We start from the raw sequence: 21,694 nt of genomic DNA, 5'->3' as shown, positions 1-21,694 counted from the left end.
ATCCCAGCTACTCAGGAGACTGAGACAGGAGAGTCACTTGAACCCAGGAGGTAGAGGTTGCAGTGAGCTGAGACCACACCACTGTACTCCAGCCTTGGCAACAGAGTGAGACCCTGTCTCAAAAAAGGAAAAAAATACATTGAACCTACATATGAAAACATGGATAACCTCAATAGTGCATATTGAAGGAAAAATTAAGAAGGAGACACAATGCATTTTAGAGTGACTAATAGGATGGGAAAAATTTTGGAAAAGTGAGATCATAATGGGCTGCTAAAGGGGACAAAAAGAATAAATAAAAATAAAAGATGATTTGTTGTCCAGTGGAAACAATGCTGTTGACAGGAGTAGGATCAATTCAAACTATGCACCTGAGATTCCAGAAAAAAAAAAGAAAAAGAAAATTATTAACATTCTTATGAGTTACAAGTAATGAGAAACAATGCATGATGGGAAAGAAGTATAAAATACCTAGGAATAGATTCAGCAAGAAACAAGTGGAACTGATAGAAAAACAAAATCTTAAAGGTGAAGGTAAAAGAAAACTGAAATGTGTATATAAAATACCAAATTCATGGATAGAAAAAACTACATTTTCTTATGAATTAGACCCTTTACTGCTACCTTTAGATGTTTTTGTTAACTGGAAGGTGCCATTACTAATTTAACATCAGCAAAATATACCATGAATTGGATGTTCAGTGATGATGAACAACGGCTGGCATCTCAGGACTCAGTTGCCCCTGCAACTGTGGTGTAATGTCATTCACACTTTGTTTTCTCCTTTGAATGGAGCTGTTTTCTTTTTATTTATTTTATATATATATAATAAAAATATAATATATATATATTTTTTAATTGCACTTTAGGTTCTGGGGTACATGTGCAAAACATGCAGGATTGTTGCATAGGTACAAACATGGCAATGTGGTTTGCTGCCTCCATCCCCCATCACCTATATCTGGCATTTCTCCCCATGTTATCCCTCTCCAACCTCCCCACCGCTGTCCTTCCTCTATTCCCCCACAACAGACCCCAATGTGTGATGCTCCCCTCCCTGTGTCCATGTGTTCTCACTGTTCAATACCCACCTGTGAGTAAGAACATGTGGTATTTGATTTTCTGTTCTTGTGTCAGTTTGCTGAGAATGATGGTTTCCAGATTCAACCATGTCCCTACAAAGGACACGAACTCATGGTTTTTTATGGCTGCATAATATTCCATGGTATACATATGCCACATTTTCCTTGTCCAGTCTATCATCAAGGGCATTTGGGTTGGTTCCAGGTCTTTGCTATTGTAAACAGTGCTGGAATGAACATTCGTGTGCATGTGTGTTTATAATAGAATGATTTATAATCCTTTGGAAATATACCCAGTAATGGGATTGCTGGGTCAAATGGCATTCTATTTCTAGGTCAGGAATCGCCACACTGTCATGCACAACTGTTGAGCTAATTTACACTCCCACCAGCAGTGTAAAAGTGTTATTTTTCCACATCCTGTCTAGCATCTGTTGTCTCCAGATTTTTTAATGATCGCCATTCTAACTGGTTTGAGATGGTATCTCAATGTGGTTTTGATTTGCATTTCTCTAATGACCAGTGATGATGAGCATTTTTTAAATATGTTTCTTGGCCTCATATATGTCTTCTTTTGAAAAGTGTTCATGTCATTCACCCACTTTTGGATGGGTTTGTTTTTTTCTTGTAAATCTGTTTTAGTTCTTTGTAGATTCTGGATGTTAGCCCTTTGTCAGATGGGTAGATTGCAAAAATTTTTTCCCATGGAGCTGTTTCTTATAAATATTAGATCTATGACCTTTGTCTGTGTACATCATTGTGTGATCATTTAACTTTCTTTAAAGATTATATTTTCAACAGTTACAATTTTTCATTAAGCCTAGGAGTTGTGTTAAATTCTTTCCCCATTTTCCCCTTAAAGAACCTAAATGGAATTTGTAGTCAGAACTGATTTTTGTGGAGTAATTTTCCCTATGTACAACTCATAATTCTAGTGACAAAAAGGATATCCTTGAAAAATGATTATGGACATAAATATTCTGGTAATGACAACATTTAAACTTTGAGTTTTGTCAATCCGGAAAATGCACTGTTTCTGTCATTGGATGTAGACTGAGTCCCAGAAGACCATTGTGTTGCACACACTTCAAGATGCAGTGTTGGAGGAGGACAGGCGTTTTACCATTCAACTGATATCAATTGATGAGGTAGAAATATCTCCAGTAAAAGGTAAGAGAAATTCACATTTTTGGAAATAAAAAAGTAGATTCTCAGAAAAAATATAATAACCCATAGTTACAAAGATAGGCAGTGTTAGGTTTTATAATTCCTAAAACATAAAGATACCATTTTCTACATGTATTAAAGGTTAAGAATTTTTAAAATTAAAATTATAATACCCAATATTGGTAAGGTCATAGGTCAAATATTTCATACTGCTTAGCTGTGTAATTTTTTAAAAATGAAGATGTTCATTGTAGCAGTGTTTATAAAATGTAAAATAAAGTATATCAGCTTCCTAAATGATGCAACAGTAGGAGACTAGTTAAATGTGTCAGAATACTATGCAGCGATTCAAAGTGACATAACAGGAAAAACTCTTAATTACATTAAAAATTAAAAACATAATTACATGGATAATTGTTATGTTAAGAAAACAGGTTTTGCAACAACATTCTAAATGTAATCTATTTTGTTATGTTCCTGTCTTGCATGACTTTGGAATTATTTAATTGAAATGTTAATAGTGTTTTTGATTACCTATATTTTCTAAACATATTTACAATTACACGTTACTTTTGTAATAAAACATTATTTTTAAATGGGTAATATTATGTTTAGAATTATACACTGTGTACATCTATTTTCATCTGAAAGTAGTTATTTAGATATTTTGATATTTTAGCAACAGGCATTTTAATTCTCCTTTGCCTCCAGTTGATAAAATGATTTGTTTCTTGGATCTGTAGAGAAAAGATTAATGATTCTAAAATGGTTTTATTGTTCTATAAACAATAATAACCAACCGTAAAAACTGGTTCAGAAACTTTAGCATGAAAACTTGGTGATGGTTACATTTCTTTTTTTGCCATCAAGAACTCTATCCTATGCAAGGGTCTGTGGCTAAAAGCAGATTCCATGGCCAAGGAAATTTTCAGAATTGTAGAGTATCTATCACTGTATGTACTTAGGGTAGTTATTCTTTCTGCATTTTTGTTTAGGATGTTTTCCAACAAGACTGTCAGGGAGTCACGTCATTGCACCATATTCTTTTATGGGTCTTTAGTTAGCATTAGTTAGCTCTTTCCTAAGTCTTTATTTGTCAACATCATGTTAAAAGGACAGAGTTGATGTCACATAGGCTAACTAAACATAGAGGAATATGTCATTGGATCAGGATAAATCATTTACTATATTAAAAAATTTTTTTGAGGCAGGATCTTGCTCTGTCACCCAGGCTAGAGTGCAGTGGTGTGATCACAGATTCCTGCAGCCTTGAACTCTCAGGCTCAAACAAACCTCCCACCTCAGCCTCCTGAGTAGCTAGGACTGCAGGCATGTGCTACTATGCCCAGCTAATTTATTTTTATATTTGTAGGGATGGAGTCTTCCTATGTTGCCCAGACTGGTCTCGAACTCCTGGGCTCATGGAAGACTCCCATCTCAGCCTTCCAAAGTTTGGGATTACAGGTGTGATCCACTGTGCCTGTTTAAAAAAATTCTTAATGTATTTCTTTCTGACTGGGACATACTTGCTGTGACAAGCCACTCTTGATTCCATTAATTCATTGCCAAGAAAGTGAGAGTATAGTAATCTAGCTCTTTGTGTAATGAACCCCTAATCTTGTTTCTGGAAACAATTTTCTTTAAGTTTCTCGTAATTATATGTATACTCAAATTCTTCATATAGTTTTTTATTTTCATTTTAGTAGAAATATTTGACACAGCTTTATATATGTTAAAGTCAAATGACAGAGTCAAAAAATTAAAAATGAAAGAGTGCCCCCAAAAAGTCTTGCTTTTGCCACATACAGTTGACATAGTTACGTAGCCAATTGCAGTGAGCTGGAAAATGGTTACTGTAGAAGCAAATTAGTGCAAATGGTAGAGGAGCCCTTGCTTATCATGAGAATGATAGGGAAATTACTGCCCATTTCTTTTCTGCCCCTTTCACTAAAATGTAATCTTGGGTAAGTGATTTCCCTCCAAGTCTTCAAGACTTCAATGTGCTTCAGTGTCATCATAGGTAAAATGAGGATACTAATACCTAACTTACATGAGAGTCTTGAGAATGAACTAGATTCCTGTGTGTAAAGTGCTTAGAAAGTTGCCAGGCATAGATTAAGTGCATGTGCACATCTGCTACAAAGTGGTCTATATCATCTTCAATTTAGGTAGTGCATCAATAATTATTCGGGGAGATAAGGGAGCATCAGGAGAAGTTGGAATAGCTCCATCATCTAGGCATGTCCTCATTGGTGAACCCTCAGCAAAATATAATGGTACTGCTATCATCAGGTAAGGGCTTCATGATTTTTCTTTGCCTATTTGGGGGTTATGAAGTTTTATTCAAATAATTAGCCTTAATCCATCCTTCTCAATACATACATAGTCTTCAAGCATTAACATCTTACATACTGGTAACTGTGGAGAGGAGAACAAATTTTGGGAAGAAATTGAAATAATATCCTGACCTATCTTGATGTTAGATCATGAGAAGTTTCCTGCCTCTTGAGTGATTTGCATACATTACACCAAGGAAAGAACATGGAGTTTAAATCAAAAATCTATGCTTTCAGTCTGTTCTGTTACTAAACATGTGATATAAGGGAGTTATTTCATCTCTGCAAGCTTGTGTGTCTTATCTACAAAATTATTCCTTAGAAAATCATCAGGGCCAAACATTTTGCTTCCAAGCATTCTAAAATCAGGGCCTGCGTTAGTCTGTTCTCATACTGTTATAAAGAACTACTTGAGACTGAATAATTTATGAAGAAAAGAGGTTTAATTGGTTCAAAGTTCTGCAGGCTGTACAGGAAGCATGGCTGGGGAGGCCTCAGGAAACTTACAGTCGTGAAAGAAGGTGAAAGGGAAGCTGGCACATCCTACATGGCTGGAGCAGAAGGAAGTGGGGAGGGGTGCTACATACTTCTAAACAACCAGAGCTCGAGGGAACTCTATCAAGAAAAATATCTCCACCCCCATGATTCAGTCACCTCCCACCAGGTCCCGCCTCCAACACTTCGGATCACACTTCAGCATGAAATTTAGGTGGGGACACAGAGCCAAACCATATCAGGACCTATCAGATAACTAAGTTAGTATGATCATAGACAAGTTTTTTTGTAATTTCAAAAATTTCATAAATTTTCTTATGGGGGTGGGAAGCAGATACCAGTAGCATAGCTAAGTTTGACTTTATCTTTAGGATAGTTATCCAGAAGTAAGACTATTTTTTCTTCCCATCAGCATACCCTTGTATGAAAGTTCTTCCAATCTTTAGAGAACTTAGACTTTTCATATTTTGTACCTTGTATGTTAAGTGAAAAGCCTATAAATGTTAATACTTCTTTTTATTTCTTTAAACCTTCTGCTTCTAGTGATCAATTTTTGCCTGCACTCTTGCCAAGATAGATTTACACTAGCTTACTACTTTTGTTGTTACTGTCTTGGAACTTAAAGACTTTCATTTGGTTTTAGTTGGTAGATAAGGTTGTTTAAAAGCAAACTGTTATTGAAATGGATGAAAAGTGATTACTGTTAAAAGACAGAGAACATGTTTAAGAAAAGCACCTTCAGTTGAAATGTATTGGATATACATTTGTTTATTGTTTTAGCCTTGTCCGTGGCCCAGGAATTTTGGGGGAGGTCACAGTGTTCTGGAGAATATTCCCTCCTTCTGTGGGGGAATTTGCTGAAACATCAGGAAAACTGACAATGCGAGATGGGCAGTCTGCAGTCATTGTAGTAATACAGGTATCAGTATTAGCTAGTTTCTGTTATGCCATTTGCTCTGTGTGCTGGTGTGTCCGCATATGTGTGTGTGTGTGTGTGTGTGAGAGAGAGAGAGAGTGTGTGTGTGTGTGAGAGAGAGTGTGTGTGTGAGAGAGAGAGTGTGTGTGTGTGTGTGAGAGAGAGTGTGTGTGTGTGTGTGTGTGTGGTTAGAAGTGGGGGATGGGGAAGAGGTAAATATTACAGCATTTGTGTTTGTTTGCATGCATGTGTGTGTGTCTGTGTGTGGGGGGGGAAGGGTTGACAATGGGGATTGGACAGGTTAATATGACAGCATTTGTTATTGTGGAGGTACCTATATGTGGAGTTAAGAGTGGGAATGGGGAGGACATTAATATTTCAGAATCTGATATTTAGAGGATAGGAGTGTTTCTTGAAATTTTACAGATTCTTCTGTTGATGACTCTTGGTGTTTCTCTAGGCTTTGAACGATGACATTCCTGAGGAAAAAAGCTTCTATGAGTTTCAGCTCACTGCGATCAGTGAGGGAGGAGTTCTGAGTGAATCCAGCAGCACTGCCAATATCACGATGGTGGCCAGTGACTCTCCCTATGGCCGATTTGCCTTTTCACATGAGCAACTTCGAGTGTCGGAAGCACAGAGGGTATAGTATGAAAGGCTTACATATTGATATTTTTATTTTTGACATTAAAATGTTTTCTTGTTTCTATTCCAAAGTTTTCACAAACTGATTAATTTGCTCCAAACATCTTTCTTTTAGCATATAATGTATATAATTTTATACTTACATGTAATTTTAACACAATCCTGGTAAATAGAATCTTTAGTTAGAGACAGTATCGTCTGGTAGACGAAACATCCACATCAAATAAGAAAATGCTTTTTGCATAGGTTAACATCACAGTCATTCGTTCCGGTGGATATTTTGGCCGAGTGCGACTCTGGTATGAGACCATGAGCGGGACAGCAGAAGCAGGCATGGATTTTGTTCCTGCAACAGGGGAGTCCCTCTTCGAAGCAGGGGAGATGAGGAAAAGCCTGCATGTTGAAATCCTTGATGATGACCATCCTGAAGGCCCCGAGGAATTTTCTCTCATAATTACAAAGGTGGAACTCCAGGGAAGGTAAAAAAGAAAAGGAAATTAGGAAAAATAAAACAAAAAGCAAAGAGAGAGAGAGAGAAAGTTCTGTTGTGTAGAGATTAATACTGAGCTCTAAAGCAGTTCTTTCCCTACTCTTTCTCAGATTTGTGTGACATTAGAACAGGACATAGAAGGGGAATTATGACAATGACTGTTATGTTTTGTAATTTTCTCTAATATAACTTCCCTCTGAAAGTTGAAAGTATGTGTTTCTGTTGTGTGGACTCACTCTGGGTGGCCAGAAAGTTGAATGAGAGATGGGCTTCTAATAATTTGGTGAAGAAACAGCCTAACATTTCTCTAAGTCAGAGGTCAGCTGGTGTGGCTGGATTTGCATCTCTTGATTTCCATACTCCTGAAAGGGCTGGAGGGAGGGATTTCTTTCCTTGGGTCATCTGAGGCCTTATTGTCTTCTGTGTAGGTGAATGACATAGATGCTTGCCCCATAGTTTTAAAGTGGGGAAAAATTTGAGTGAAAGCTAGTTGGCCATTAATGTGCACCATGTTTTCAAGGAAGATCATGAATTAACCATAATGAGTCTCTTTCATTCCCTGATTTAGTGGGGCAGATTTGATGGGGTAGTAAAACAGCTTTAGCATGGTTAAGTAATCACAGGTTCTGTAGCTCACAGGTTGAGAGAGACCTATCAGCATCTCTGCACAGATAGGTGGGTCCTTCAACTAGAACAATGCCTACATTTAGAAGAGTCATAAATACATTCTACTTGTGCATGAAAATATTTTTGCATTTGTAATGTGAATATCATGCTTTAAAAACTTTTTAAAGCTAAAATATGTCACTCGGTGACTTAAGTGTATATCATCCCATCTGGGAAAAAAATATATTGTGGATTCACATACCCTTCAAATTTTAAATTTCCCTAAAATGCTTCTGTGCCTGGCAATGAGAGTGAATTTCTACTCCTAGTAAATGTGTTAAAGTTTGAACTGATCACTGACTGTTTTAATTAAATAAATGCAATTTGGTGAAAGTAGCTTATTAAATGTGAGATCATATTTGTGTTATTGACCAATTAGAGCTTGACTATTTTGTCTTCTTTGCTCCCCCCCTTTTTTTAAAGCAGTTAATCTGTAAGTATAATTCTGGGAAAACAAATTTTTCCTTCCAGATACATTTCTAGGTTTTCTTTATTCTGAAAAGGTAAATAGTACAACTAGCTAATCTGTAACCCATCTTGGACTACTAGTTACAGTTTTATTTAGTATTACAACCTCAGTTTTCTAATTTGGCCTTATATATAATTCATAATTTTCAACCTTTCTACACTAGGTAGGGTATAAATACTAGACTAGAATTTGGGAATTGGAGGAAGAACTAAAATAGTTTATTACCGTTTTTTAGCATCAGGAATTAAGGCCCTGGAAGTTGAAGTTTTTTTTTTTTTTTTTAATGGGAATAATATTAGCCTACAAAAACTTCCTTTGCAGAAGTATCATTACAGAAGTAAACTACTGTCTATGTTAAAGATAGAGGAATTGATTATAATTTGTTTCTATAGAAATTGAAATTCTTTTCTTTCTTTCTTTTCTTTTGTTTTCTTCTCTCTTTTTTTTTTTTTTTTTTTTTGGAGAAAGTCTTGCTCTGTCACTCAGGACTGAGTGGAGTGGCACAATCATAGCTCACTGCAAGTTAGAATGCCTGGGCTAAAAGAATCCTCTCACCTCAGCCTCCTAAATAGCTATGACTGCAGGAATGTGCCATCATGTCTAGATAATTTTTTAAAATTAGTTTTTAGTAGAGACAAGGTCTCACTGTATTGCCCAGACTTGTATTGAGAAATATATTTTTGAATCTTGATGATTTAGTTTGAAATTTAATAGTGGCATGACTCACTGTTTCTTTAAATAAATCATCTCAGCCTAACACTGTAAATCTCAAGCCCACCTGCTTTCTTATCTCTGAGTGCATTAGGTCCATTACTGCACGTGTATTCAGCAGTGATTCCCAAAGGTTCATTTGACGACAGCATCTTCCCAATTTCCTCATAGTTTATTATCTTCCCATTGCCCAAGCTCAGTAACTTTCTATTCGTTTTGGCTTCGTGTATGCATGAATAATTGGGAGCAGCACAGAAATCTGGTTCAAAACATCATTTCAGAAAAATAAAAGACTATTTTAGTGTTGGGGATCTTTAAAAGTATTTGCAATACTTTATAGAACTAGGTTATAGGAGCCAAGAGGACCTTTTCGTTCATGTTATGCAATTCTGTATTTATTTTATTTTGTTGTATTTTATTTTGATTTGTATGACTTTGGAAGAGGGTATGATTTTACCATCCAAGAAAATGGACTTCAGATAGATCAACCTCCTGAAATAGGAAACATCTCCACTGTTCGAATCACAATAATGAAAAATGATAACGCAGAGGGCATCATTGAATTTGACCCAAAGCATACTGCCTTTGAAGGTAGGTTCAGGTAGCTAGCTTTGTAGGGTTACCACCACCTTCCAAGTTGCATCAGTTTGGATTTCCATGTATAAATTTTCTTGGTTTGGGGTGTTTACACATACATACTTTTATATATATTATAAATATACTTTTATATTTATTTACTTACTTTGAAATATATTTTCAGTTACCTTTGGGCAAGTCTTGAACCTTGCTGTGAATGGCAACGTTAGGAACAAGACTATCTAGAAAAACTATATTTAACCTTAGGATTGTTAAAATATTTCTGTATCAAACATTTTACTCAAAGCCTTTGTAATTTGTACATATTTAATTTCCTATGTTACTAGAAATCAGTGAATATTTACTTTCTACACTTGATCTTAGCCAAAATACTGAGAAATGATGAATCTTCGCTTTCTAATGAATAATCATCTTTGAAATGCATATTTTGCTGGCCTAGAGATGCAGGTAGTATCTGTATCCTTGAGCTTGCTTTCTTGAAACAGTCTCTAATAGTAGCTCTTCTGATATTGCCAATTCTTTCCTCTTGTAGAAGCAGAATACAGACTATATGATTATATTCCTTCCCAGGTAGGAAGAGATGGCTGCCTTTCTAGGATATGATTTTATTCAAAGACAGAATGTTAATATGTCTTTTAAAATAAATATGCTATCTTATTTCTGCAATTAACCTATTTGACTTCATTGCCTCTATCAAAGTTCTTTTGTTATCTAACCTTTTTTAAAGTTCATAAAAAATTGCTTTATGTGTTGGTTTACAATGGCTTTATGGGTAAGTTATAGAATACATCACTATTTTGTGAACTTCAGTTATACCTGGTAAAAGTCATATTATATTTTTGCATCAAGAAATAAATGAGACTTAAATTTTTTTTCAGTTCATTGTTTTTTGTTAGATTCATTATCTTTGGTGAATTTTGGTCAGTGCGTATTTATAGTTAAAATGTACATTGAGTATTAGCCATAGCTAATGTGAGCCCTATTAAATTTTAATAGGCAGAGTTTAGCATAGCATATGAAGAAATAAAGGTGTTTCTGAAAAGAATGTTTAATTTGGAATCAAACACTGAAGATGCATTTTCAGATTCACAAGTAGATTTCATAGGAACTGCAAATGTAATCAAATTTTACTTATATCTGGACTTTTGAAACATTCATATGATATACATATAACAAACCTCATTTATTTATATTACCATATTTATATTTCAGTTGAATGTGTAGAATCAATCCAGAGTGGTTTCCTATGAGCACAAACAACTTAAGTGTTTTTTTGTGTGTGTGTCTACCTAACGTTGTCTTAGAAAGCAAGGATCATTTGTGTGTATGTAGTGCACAGAGGAAGAATGCCAATCCTACTGGTTAAATAGATTATTTAAATGCTAACTGTACTGTTCACTGTAACTTTCAATATCTGATAAACTATGTTCCTCCTTAAAAAAAAGTCATGAGCTTTTCACTGTTTTTTAAATGATAAAAGAACTATGAAAACATAGAGTGCTTACTTTGTGCCATTATATTTAATTACCAGGTTTAATTTAGCTGAATCTTATTAGTTTGTTGCTCTGTCTGGCTTACCAGTTAATTCCAAGTTCCCATTACAGTGGAGGAAGATATTGGGCTGGTCATGATTCCAGTGGTGAGGCTCCATGGAACTTACGGCTATGTTACAGCTGATTTCAGCTCTCAGAGCTCCTCTGCCAGTCCTGGAGGTGTTGATTACATTTTGCATGGCAGTTCAGTCACCTTTCAGCATGGGCAAAATTTAAGTTTTATAAATATCTCCATCATTGATGACAGTGAAAGGTTGGTATATAGGAAATAATGTGGGCATATGTAAGACATAGCTATTGTATTCTAACTCTTACGTATGTTCTGCACTGACAATAGAACTTTAGATAATATGTGTCCATTGGGCAACAACAGGTGGAATACTTTTGGGGTGCTGGGGTTAGGGAAAGAGGAGCTAAGAGACCATGTGGTTGCATATGTCACTTCATTTCAAAGTAAATAATATTTTCTGTTTCTTTAGACTTAAAAATCTAATCAAAATGTGGAGACATTCTTTAGTTCACTTTCTATATGCATTAAGCAATTAAAAAGAGGGCAGGAAAGTCTTACAATATTATAGGTCATATAATATTGATGTTAATCATTGGTGCTTTTAACTAAGCACCCACTTCTTACCACTTGATGTGTGACTACTGTGCCTTGAATATGTATGACCAATTTGGAAAATGACTGGTTATTGGGATCTTACAAGTACTTTAATATGTTTAGACTCTCAGAATTGCTCCTTCTTGCCATGCAGTGAATTTGAAGAGCCCATTGAAATTCTACTCACTGGAGCTACTGGAGGAGCGGTCCTTGGGCGCCACCTAGTGAGCAGAATCACAATAGCCAAGAGTGACTCTCCCTTTGGCGTTATAAGGTTTCTCAATCAAAGCAAAATTTCTGTTCCTAACCCCAATTCCACAATGATTTTATCATTGGTGCTGGAGCGAACTGGAGGATTCTTGGGAGAGATTCAGGTAGATTTATTTCTTCCATGATTTTAAATATAATTTTTGATAGACGGAGTATGGTGTTGGTTTTCTCATTCCCCAAGTATGTGTATGTGTGTATATATACATATAGTCACAATCAATAAACATGTATTAATTACCTTGTATGTGTAAAGCAGCTTTTGAGCCAGATGAAGTACACAAAAATGTATGAGGCATACATCTGTCCTCAGGGAACTCTTGAGGTCTTGTTAGAAATGAAGTGAAGGATTCTAATAAAATTCGTTAAGTCAACGACTGTTGGTTGAGTGCTTTCTGTGTGTCATACCCTGTTCTAGATACTGAGAATATACTGGGGCACTAGACAGACCTCATCTCCATTCTTACTGGGTTTTCATTTTAGTAAGCAGAATTGAGCAATAAACAAGTAAAAAGAAAATGATCTGATAACAGTAAGGGTTCTGCTTGTAAAATTGGGAAGCACAATTGTGAGTGCTAAGCCGGATGGATGGTGAGGGTGTGATATTTCAGCTGAAAGTTGGGTTGAAAGAGGTTAGAAGGGCGAGCATTGGGCAGAATGAATGATAGCTTCTGCAGGGTTATAAGCTGGTATGTTGGAGGCATGGAGGTAAAGGGATAACAGCAGAGAATAGATCAGAGGGCCCAGCAGATGCTGGATCCCACAGAACCTCCTAAGCCAGGTTAAATATTTCATTCTAAGTGCAAATAAGATGCCATTAGAAAATTGTAAGCCAGAGAACAGTGTCACTGGATTGTCATTTAAAGCAGCTCATTTAAGTCTACCGTGAGGAAAATGGATTCAGGAAGCTGGTGGAGCAGCATAGGAGCAGAAAGTTTGGCTAGGAGGCTATTTATTTTCCTCTACTGTCCAAGTCAAAGCTGATGGGGGCTCAGACAAGGTGGTGGAAATAAAGATGGCAAGAAGTGGATATACATTGAGATTTGGAAGAAAAATTCATTGGGCTGGAAGTAGAGGCTGAGGGAAACACAATAATTAAGGATAACTCCTTGCATTTAAGTTTGAGCAGCTGGATACACTGTAGGCTTGTTTACTGAGATGCAGAAGCTCGAGGAGAAATTAAAAGCTCTGTTTTGGCCATGTTCTTCTGAGATACTACTGGACATCCCAGGGGAGGAGGGCCCACTAGGCAGGGCCTAGTGTGAGTGTGTGTTGTGGAGTGGTCAGGGCTACAGATACAGGTTTGGAAGGTGTTGACACATGAAGAGGCATTTGAACCATGTAAGGGGTATAGCTGTAGATGGGAAGGATATGGGCTGAGTCCTGAGCTTCCAGCATTTAGAGATTAGAGGAAGGAGAGTCAGCAGAGAAGCTTGAGAAGTAAAGGAAGAGGAAAGCTAGGGAGGCATGTAGCACATAATATTATGTAAGCCAAGAAGACAACACATGATGTTTCAAGAAGGAAATGGTCAGCTGGTGTGCTGCGGATGAAAGATCAAGTAAGAAGCAAAAACAAGGGCCCAGTGTTCTTTCTTTGTAGATTATATGAGAGGCATACCATTTTAAAATCATAGAAATGTATAAAACTTTGTGTCTTGTAACAATTTATGAAGATTTCTGTTCACTTTACATTAGGGATTTAAGTATATTTAGAGTTTTTGCATGGTCTGCAGCAGAGTTTCAGCATGGTTTAGTTGTCTCATTTATATAGGTATTGATTGGCACAGCCTGTGCACACAGCAAGACAGTATTGTACTTATACATATTTTAAATGTTTGTATTTCTCTAATATGTATTTTAATATAGATTTTTATGTTTTATCCTATGTGATGACAAATTACTAGTTATTAACATTTTATTTCTCCTATTAGACAATTTTATTCATGAATACTATAGGTATGTAGTTTATATTTGCAAATGTCATTATTTTTAAGAACATAAAACAGTTTATGAAACAGGGATTTGATGGAAATATCCTAGAATAATTATCCTATATGTGTATACATTTTCTTAACACTACATACCCCGAAGTAATTCTTTGCTTAAAATTGATCTCTATTAAATAAAAACACAAAACAAAAACATCCTGCAGGTGAACTGGGAGATAGTAGGACCCAACTCTCAAGAAACCTTAGTGCCACAGAACAGAGACATTGCAGACCCAGTGCGTGGGTTCTTCTATTTTGGAGAAGGAGAAGGTGGAGTGAGAACCATAATTCTGACAATCTATCCTCATGAAGAAATTGAAGTTGAAGAGACATTTATTATTAAACTTGAACTTGTGAAAGGAGAAGCTAAATTAGACTCCAGAGCTAAAGATGTTACATTAACAGTAAGTATGACTTTATTTTTCTCACAAAATGTGGATTTAATGGAGTTATCAGAAAATACATTTACATTTGTTGAAGCTTTACATGCTTGTGATTAATCAGAAATGATAACATCAAATAAAATCATAATTCTGAAGGGTCAAACTTTTTGGCTTTCATGTCAGCTCATTACATAGCCTGATTATTGGTAATTTTTTTAAACAACATTTTAATATGGTGAGAAATACTTATCTTACAACCTTGGAGAAAATTTGGTGTTTCTGGAATATTTGGCAGTTTTACAGCAGAGGTATTTCTGTAATACCTTTCTCTTCAGAGATATCTTTCTCTTCAGAGTATGTAAAAATTATTAACTAGTTTATTCCAGATTGGTTGAAGGAAAAATAGTACTTATTCAGTTAACACAAGGCAAAAAGTGCTGGGACCAAGACTACTGAAAAAAGTGCAGAGGTATGACACACTTAAAGTTTGTAAAATACTCTTGTTTGGGATTTATATCAGTCAAGGGTTTTTCAGAGAAACCAAAGCAATAGGACAAGCACATGTGCATGTGCGTGCACACACACACATTCACACACACAGAGAACGGGGGTGGTGGGAGACAGAGAGAGATGAAGGAATTAGGTTCACATGATTGTGAGGGCTGGCAAGTCCAAAGTCTGTGAAATAGGCTGGCCGGCAGGAAACTCAGGAAAGAGTTGAAGTTGCAGTCTTGATTTTGAATTTTGTGGAGCAGTACAGTAAGCTGAAAACTCAAGCAGGATTCCTAGTTTCAGTCTTGAGGCGGAATTGCTTTTTCTCCAGGAAACCTCTGTTTTTGCTCCTAAGGACTTCCAGTTGTTTAGATGAGGCCCATTCGCATTCTTGAGGCTAATCTTTATGGAGAGTCAGTTGTCTGTCCACAAAGGATATGATAAGTGTTCATCATATCTCCAGATACCTTCATGGTGACATCTCAACTAGTGTTTGACCAAACAATTGGGCACCGTAGTCTTGCCAAGTCAATGCACAAATTAGTTCTCACAGGGACTGTTTGCTTCACTCCATGTATATCATGGCTCGTAGGAAAAATTTAGCTAAAATTAACTAATTAAATGTAAATATGTGATGAATAAAGCAAAATTCAGGCATCAAATTACTATTCTCTTGAGATTCTACAAATGGGAATTTTCTAGATTCTTATTTCCATCATCTTTGGGGAATAAGAGCCTATTTGTTTTAGGTAATAGTCAATGTGATAAAGAAGTTTTCAAAAATCAGGTAGCTAGGTAGATTATATTCAAGTGTCACTGTTACACTTATTTCATTTCCTCAGCTTCTATGCTATAATTTATCCCTATTGTTTTGTATATTATTTCCTCTTTTCTCTGTTTATATTTTTTAGATACAAAAGTTTGGTGATCCAAATGGAGTTGTTCAGTTTGCTCCTGAGACTTTGTCTAAGAAGACTTATTCAGAGCCTCTGGCTCTGGAAGGGCCCCTGCTTATTACCTTCTTTGTCAGAAGAGTCAAGGGTACCTTTGGAGAGATTACGGTATTATTTTTCATTTGATTTTTCAGAGTACCAGTTTGCCTAACAAATGAGGTTAAGAGGGACAGAGAAGCTGCATGTTCTAGTTAATTAAAATTTTTGATAAACTAAAATTACATGAGTTTCCAGAGAAACAGAGGCTTTATGTTAACATCTTTGGGCTTTCTCATCAGCATCAACCTTCAGCTATCTCTCTAAATTAAATTTGGTTATAGTTAGTTGAGAAAGATTTTCTTCAAACTTGATTATAAAGAACCAAATGATTTTATATTTTATTGTTTGCTATAATGTGAAACCTTTCCTACTTAAGCCTCTCAATGATTTTTGTAAATTCTCCAGGGCCTTATAATTCCCATTATAATTTTTCCATTTAGCAACTATTTTTTTGAGAGGTGGCATTTGCATGTATATTTATATAGAATGTTTGGGGATGTCCTTGTAAGTTTTTGTGATATTTGATTAATGGATCAAGGTAATTTGTTTGCTAGAAAAACATATTTTGTGAAATTTCTCTATGCAGTGACCTCTCTTTCTGTTTTGGATATTAACTGGTACTTCTTCAGTTGAAACTATATAGTTTGGAGGCCAGCAATTCAGGGAAAATAATGATGGATTTTTTGATATCTCATAGATACTCCCTTTTTATTAAAAACAAACAAAAATCTGATTTGAATAATTATCTACTTTTTAACCTTCAAATATTGTGTATAGTTCACTACTAAAGTTATTTGTGGAACTATAATTTTTAAGGTAACTTGCTTCTCTGTGTCTCTTCAAATTGTGCTATTATTTTAGAAGCAGGTAGAATAATGAGATTTTGTAATCTTGTCCTGAAGATAGCATTCAACCCCCTGAAAGAGTTAATATACTTCCAAAACTAACATAGAGAGTTTGGCTTTGAATATAGTGATGCACAATTAAAATTATTTTTTGTTATTATAGAGGAAAACATAATTTAAAGGATTTTGGTGCAATATAATAAATTATATATCTTTTTTTTCTTTTATTTTAGGTTTACTGGGAATTAAGTAGTGAGTTTGACATTACTGAAGACTTTCTTTTCACCAGTGGATTTTTTACCATTGCTGATGGAGAGAGTGAAGCTAGCTTTGATGTTCATTTGCTACCAGATGATGTTCCCGAAATAGAGGAAGATTATGTGATCCAGCTTGTTTCTGCAGAGGGAGGAGCAGAACTGGATCCGGAAAAATATATCACATGGTTCTCTGTTTATGCAAATGATGACCCACATGGAGTTTTTGCCCTGTATTCAGATCGCCAGTCAATACTTATTGGGCAGAACCTTATTAGATCCATCCAAATTAACATAACCCGGCTTGCCGGAACATTTGGAGATGTGGCTATTGGGCTTCGAATATCATCTGATCATAAAGAACAGCCAGTTGTTACCGAAAGTGCAGAGAGGCAGCTGGTGGTCAAAGATGGTGCCACATACAAAGTGGACATGGTGCCAATAAAGAATCAGGTTTGTGCCATTTCTTCAGTTTTCTGTTCATTCTAATAAAACACCTTCAGGAGTGCCCATGCTTACCTCATGATCAGTTTGAAATCTTATTCAGGTATTTAAATGGAATCACAAAAAAATGCCCTTGAAAAACGTATAGTAACTACTGGATAACACATTTGCAGATTATAATAAGTATATTACTATTTGGACCAGAGATAATAGATTTTTGTGTAGAGAGTAACAGACACTTATTTAATACTTACAAAGTTCTAGGAAGTGTTTCCAGTGCTGTGCATATACACCTGCAGACCCACGCCCATGTGTACACACACACACGTGCACACACACATGCACACACTCACACACATGCACATACACTGATACTTGTTGAAGGGGAGAAATTTGTAAGCTTCTTTGTGCTTCTTGCAAAGAGTAGTACAACAAAATTTACATGAAGAGGATTTGTGAATACAGAGACTGGCACCTACTTCTCTCTTTGAAAGTTGGAACATAGGATATTGGCCATGATATTCTCTAATGGTAATGAGGAGAAATCATAGCAGGCTGCTCTGCCAGCATCTGGGGTGAGTGAGCAGAATGCTTGGATTTCCTATGGGTCAAGCAGACAGACCAGTAGTCTTTCTCAATCTGAACCACAGAAAGTGATTGAGTGACTGTTTTTTAAAATCCTTCCAAGGATGGTGCATGTCATATCATCCTCTGTGCATGCATTATGGCATTCATTGCCACTGGATGCATTATGGCATTGGGATTAATTATCTCATGAGTAAGGAAGACCTCCCAAGAAGTAGTCAGATTGGAATCATCTTGAGAAAAACTTGCAGGGTGAATTGTGAAGCTAGGAGGGAATGACAAAGAATATATTCTGTTGAGGAATGGTGCAGAGGGGAATTCTGAAGCCTTTGGGAACACCCAAATCAATTCCATGAAGGCTTGAGCATTTGGTTGCTGCTTTCGTGGAGGTGTGGTGTTCAGCCAGTGTCAGCCTGGTTTCATATAAACTTGTGGTCTGTAGAAAATGGGCTATCATTCGGAATAAGCAACAAGCTATTACACTAATACATACTCACAGTACAGCCTTTTGATGTGTTGTGTACTTGAGCCTTTTGTTATTGCTTAATGAAGAAAAAAAAAATGGGGCTTCTTAGTGAGACGTGGATTTCATAGTTATTTCTGCATTCCTATACAGTGAGTCCTCACTTAATGTTGTCCACAGGTTCTTGGAAATTGCAGCTTTAAGTGAAATGTAACCCATTTTACCATAAGCTAATTAATATAAACAATAGCTAAGTTCCTCCAGCATATTTCTGGTCAGAAAAACAGCACCAAACTTCTAAATAAAGACCAATTACTTCAAAACTAAACATTGAAATAATTGTGAGCTATATCTGCCTTTGAGAAAGAGTCATAAAAAGAAAATAATGATTTACCCTATTATTCCAGTTCAAGGTCATGGGTTGCCAGAACGTATCATGGTAGCTCAGGGCTCAAGGCAGAAACCAACCCTGGACAGGACTCCATCTCATTGCAGGGCACGGTCACACTCACACCCACACTCACTCAGACTGGAATCATTGACACACGCTGATTCAACCTCACGGGCACATCTTTGGAATGTGGGAGAAAACCGGAACACCCAGAGAAACCCTTGCAGACATGGGGAGAATGGGCACACTCTGTACAGACAGTGGCCTGGCTGGGAACTGATTTTTTCTCAACATTATATGAAACAGCATTGAATGAAGCTGTGTTATTTGAAGACCTGCTGTAGTTCGTTGGGAAACTGACTCAATAGCATGACCTTGCTTTATCAATTTCTAACCTCCATTTCCTCTATCCAACAGCTCTCAAGGCTAAAGAGTACAAAAATGGAAGAAGAGAGGTGGATTAAGTTAACCAGGATAACGTTGTATCAAGTCTTACTTACAAATTAGAAAAAAAATTTAAAATACAGTATGCCTAAATTGTGTAACTTGAAACATTTTCTCATCTATTCATAGCGTTACATTCTGAACATATTCAAGTTATAAGCTGCGAATGAACACTGCTAAAGAACAAAAGGTCCTTTAACTTTTCTACGAGTAGAGTGGTATCATTTTATAGTTAAGTTTGTATTTGACGGTAAGGCAGGCCAAAGAGAAGATGAGATATTCTGTTATTTTACTAAGCAATGTGTACAGTACAAAATTACCCTCAGGTATAAGAAAACCAAAATAAAGTGATGTATATTACACAGACTAACACCCTTGATCTGCCTACTTGTTAGATTTTCACGGTACCTGGAACATTTTGAAGAATGTGGTAGTCCGATTTTCATTTCATTTGAAAGCTTAGCATTGCAGTTTATAAAAATAGCTTTTCTAATACAATAAATGAAGCATCATTTATGAGTTTCTTAATATTGTCTTTGAAACTATTAAGAAACTTATAAAGCCATTTTAATTATTTTTATGATTTCTATTTTCATAAAGAATAATGAAAGTTTACTAGTTTATGCATGCATGAAAACCTCTTTCACTCACTTTAACATCTCTCTGTAACCTATTTCAAGTTAGATAGCTTTTCTCTTGCACATTCCAGGATTGTGGTGTAAGACGGCACATAGATTTTAAGTATTGGTGAGTTAGTCTTCCAGGGAACTGTTTGGAGAAAGGTGTGACGTGCACTTAAACCAAGGACAAGATTTGTTTCAATGGTCCCTTTCTTCTCTCTCACCTGGTATATAACCCACTGCTCTTTAAAGACTGGAATATTAGTTATGGCAGTTTACATCCTTTTCTCCCTGTTCTACACTCCTGGATAAAAGTGAAGACTTTGGACAGGTAGGCCACAGAGAAGGACGTTCACGCACGCTCTCCTACACCAGACAGGGAGCAACAAGGCAACAGGAATTGTTCTCCGCTGCTGAGCATCTCACAATGATTGGCATACAATAAGTGCTCAATAAATGACCCAGCCACAAATATAAAATTGGTCTTCCACTCTGAAAAAAGTATTTTAAACCTAGACTTGTTTCTTTAGCATGTCAGTGATTCTTATTGTCAGTTTGTGCCTCATAAAAAAGCCGGTTGTTAACCAGATATAATAACTTACCAGGTGCTAACAGTTGACACTCCAAGGTCTGGTGTTAAACCTACGTCAGGAGTCTTTTGTTCTTAGAGCCTAATGGAAACCTACCCTGTTCAAATACCCACTTGAAGGTTAGAAGCCACAACACGGGGTTAGATACATCATGGCCTTTGGCCGATTATAAAAGCATTTGTATAAACAGTGTTGGCAAGTACACAGGATGTTATGGTACCATACATCATTTCTGTTTGTGCCCAATGCCATCAAGAATGATTGGCAATATAGAGAATGGTATTGGTGGGACAATCTTGGATTAAGGAAATGGAAGAGCATATTGAGAATGCAATCAACTTCTAAAAACTTTCAAATTCATTTCAAATCAATCTTGCCTCTTTTCTTCTGTAGGAAAACCAGCTTTTCCTCAAATCTCTTAAATCAAGTTCCATTTAGCATTTAATTTTTGCTGCTCCCTGGGGATCTGCCACATCCTATAAGTCTGTGTGTACCCGATGGGCCCATGAGCAGAGGAGCTAGGTGGGAAGGCACAAGTGACCTGGTGCTTTAAGCTGACACCTGGCTCTTCACTCTTAGGAAGATAAAGAGAAAGAAAAATCATTAGCTGCCTAGCCAGTGGCCTTCATCGGGGAGGGGTACACTCTTACAGTAGAGGTGGGAAGTACATGATTGAAATTTTTCTGTGATTTATTTGTCCTTTTTAGCACTTGATCTATGATTCATGTTCAGTGAATGTCATTTTTAACGAATGAAACATCTGTTACCCTCATGTTGCCCAATATTTGAAACCGCCATGGTATATATTTTGCAAATTTGAGGATGTGTTTTCTAAGTTCATTACATTTAAAAGAAGAGACTTTACAGAAATGGTTGATTTTTACATTTAGTAAAGATATGCAGTTTTTGAGACTATTCCAGGTTGTGAGATAACTTGGGGGTTATTACCAAGATCAATGTTTCTATGGGAAAATGTGCTATAAGTTTCAAAAATAACTTTCAGCATAACATCAATACATAAATTCCAGATTCCCTCTATTTTGTTGGATTCTAAAATTTTGAAAATATGTAATACATAGCATTATTAACTTTTATTTATCCAATATACTGAAATCAGTACACTGATATCATTATTCATTTTGAGTAAATATGATGAGTTATTAGTAATTATTCAATGAGGAGGAAGAAAGCAAGTTTTGCCAAGT

The 21,694-nt window shown here is 36.2% G+C and overlaps 1 protein-coding gene across 13 annotated transcripts in view; it reads left to right on the top strand.

Moving 5' to 3' along the window:
* Positions 1 to 21,694, top strand: part of ADGRV1 (adhesion G protein-coupled receptor V1) — a 602,786-nt gene that overhangs the window by 210,779 nt on the left and 370,313 nt on the right. For all 13 annotated transcript variants that reach the window (XR_013532585.1, XR_013532586.1, XR_013532587.1 and 10 more), the window contains 11 exons: positions 2,135 to 2,252; positions 4,418 to 4,541; positions 5,861 to 5,999; positions 6,457 to 6,639; positions 6,888 to 7,120; positions 9,420 to 9,568; positions 11,179 to 11,380; positions 11,886 to 12,105; positions 14,151 to 14,390; positions 15,773 to 15,922; positions 16,932 to 17,405. Coding sequence is in view for 10 of the 13 variants with exons in the window: in XM_035291223.3 (XP_035147114.2) it covers positions 2,135 to 2,252; positions 4,418 to 4,541; positions 5,861 to 5,999; positions 6,457 to 6,639; positions 6,888 to 7,120; positions 9,420 to 9,568; positions 11,179 to 11,380; positions 11,886 to 12,105; positions 14,151 to 14,390; positions 15,773 to 15,922; positions 16,932 to 17,405 (2,232 nt within the window). In the remaining 3 variants the exon portion in view is untranslated. The remainder of the gene's footprint in view (positions 1 to 2,134; positions 2,253 to 4,417; positions 4,542 to 5,860; positions 6,000 to 6,456; positions 6,640 to 6,887; positions 7,121 to 9,419; positions 9,569 to 11,178; positions 11,381 to 11,885; positions 12,106 to 14,150; positions 14,391 to 15,772; positions 15,923 to 16,931; positions 17,406 to 21,694) is intronic.

The sequence above is a fragment of the Callithrix jacchus genome, chromosome 2 (assembly GCF_049354715.1).
Source record: "Callithrix jacchus isolate 240 chromosome 2, calJac240_pri, whole genome shotgun sequence".
In the NCBI taxonomy this organism is placed as follows: domain Eukaryota; kingdom Metazoa; phylum Chordata; class Mammalia; order Primates; family Cebidae; genus Callithrix; species Callithrix jacchus.
The sequence above is the reverse complement of the archived record's forward strand: the minus strand, read 5'-3'. Positions and strand labels throughout refer to the sequence as shown.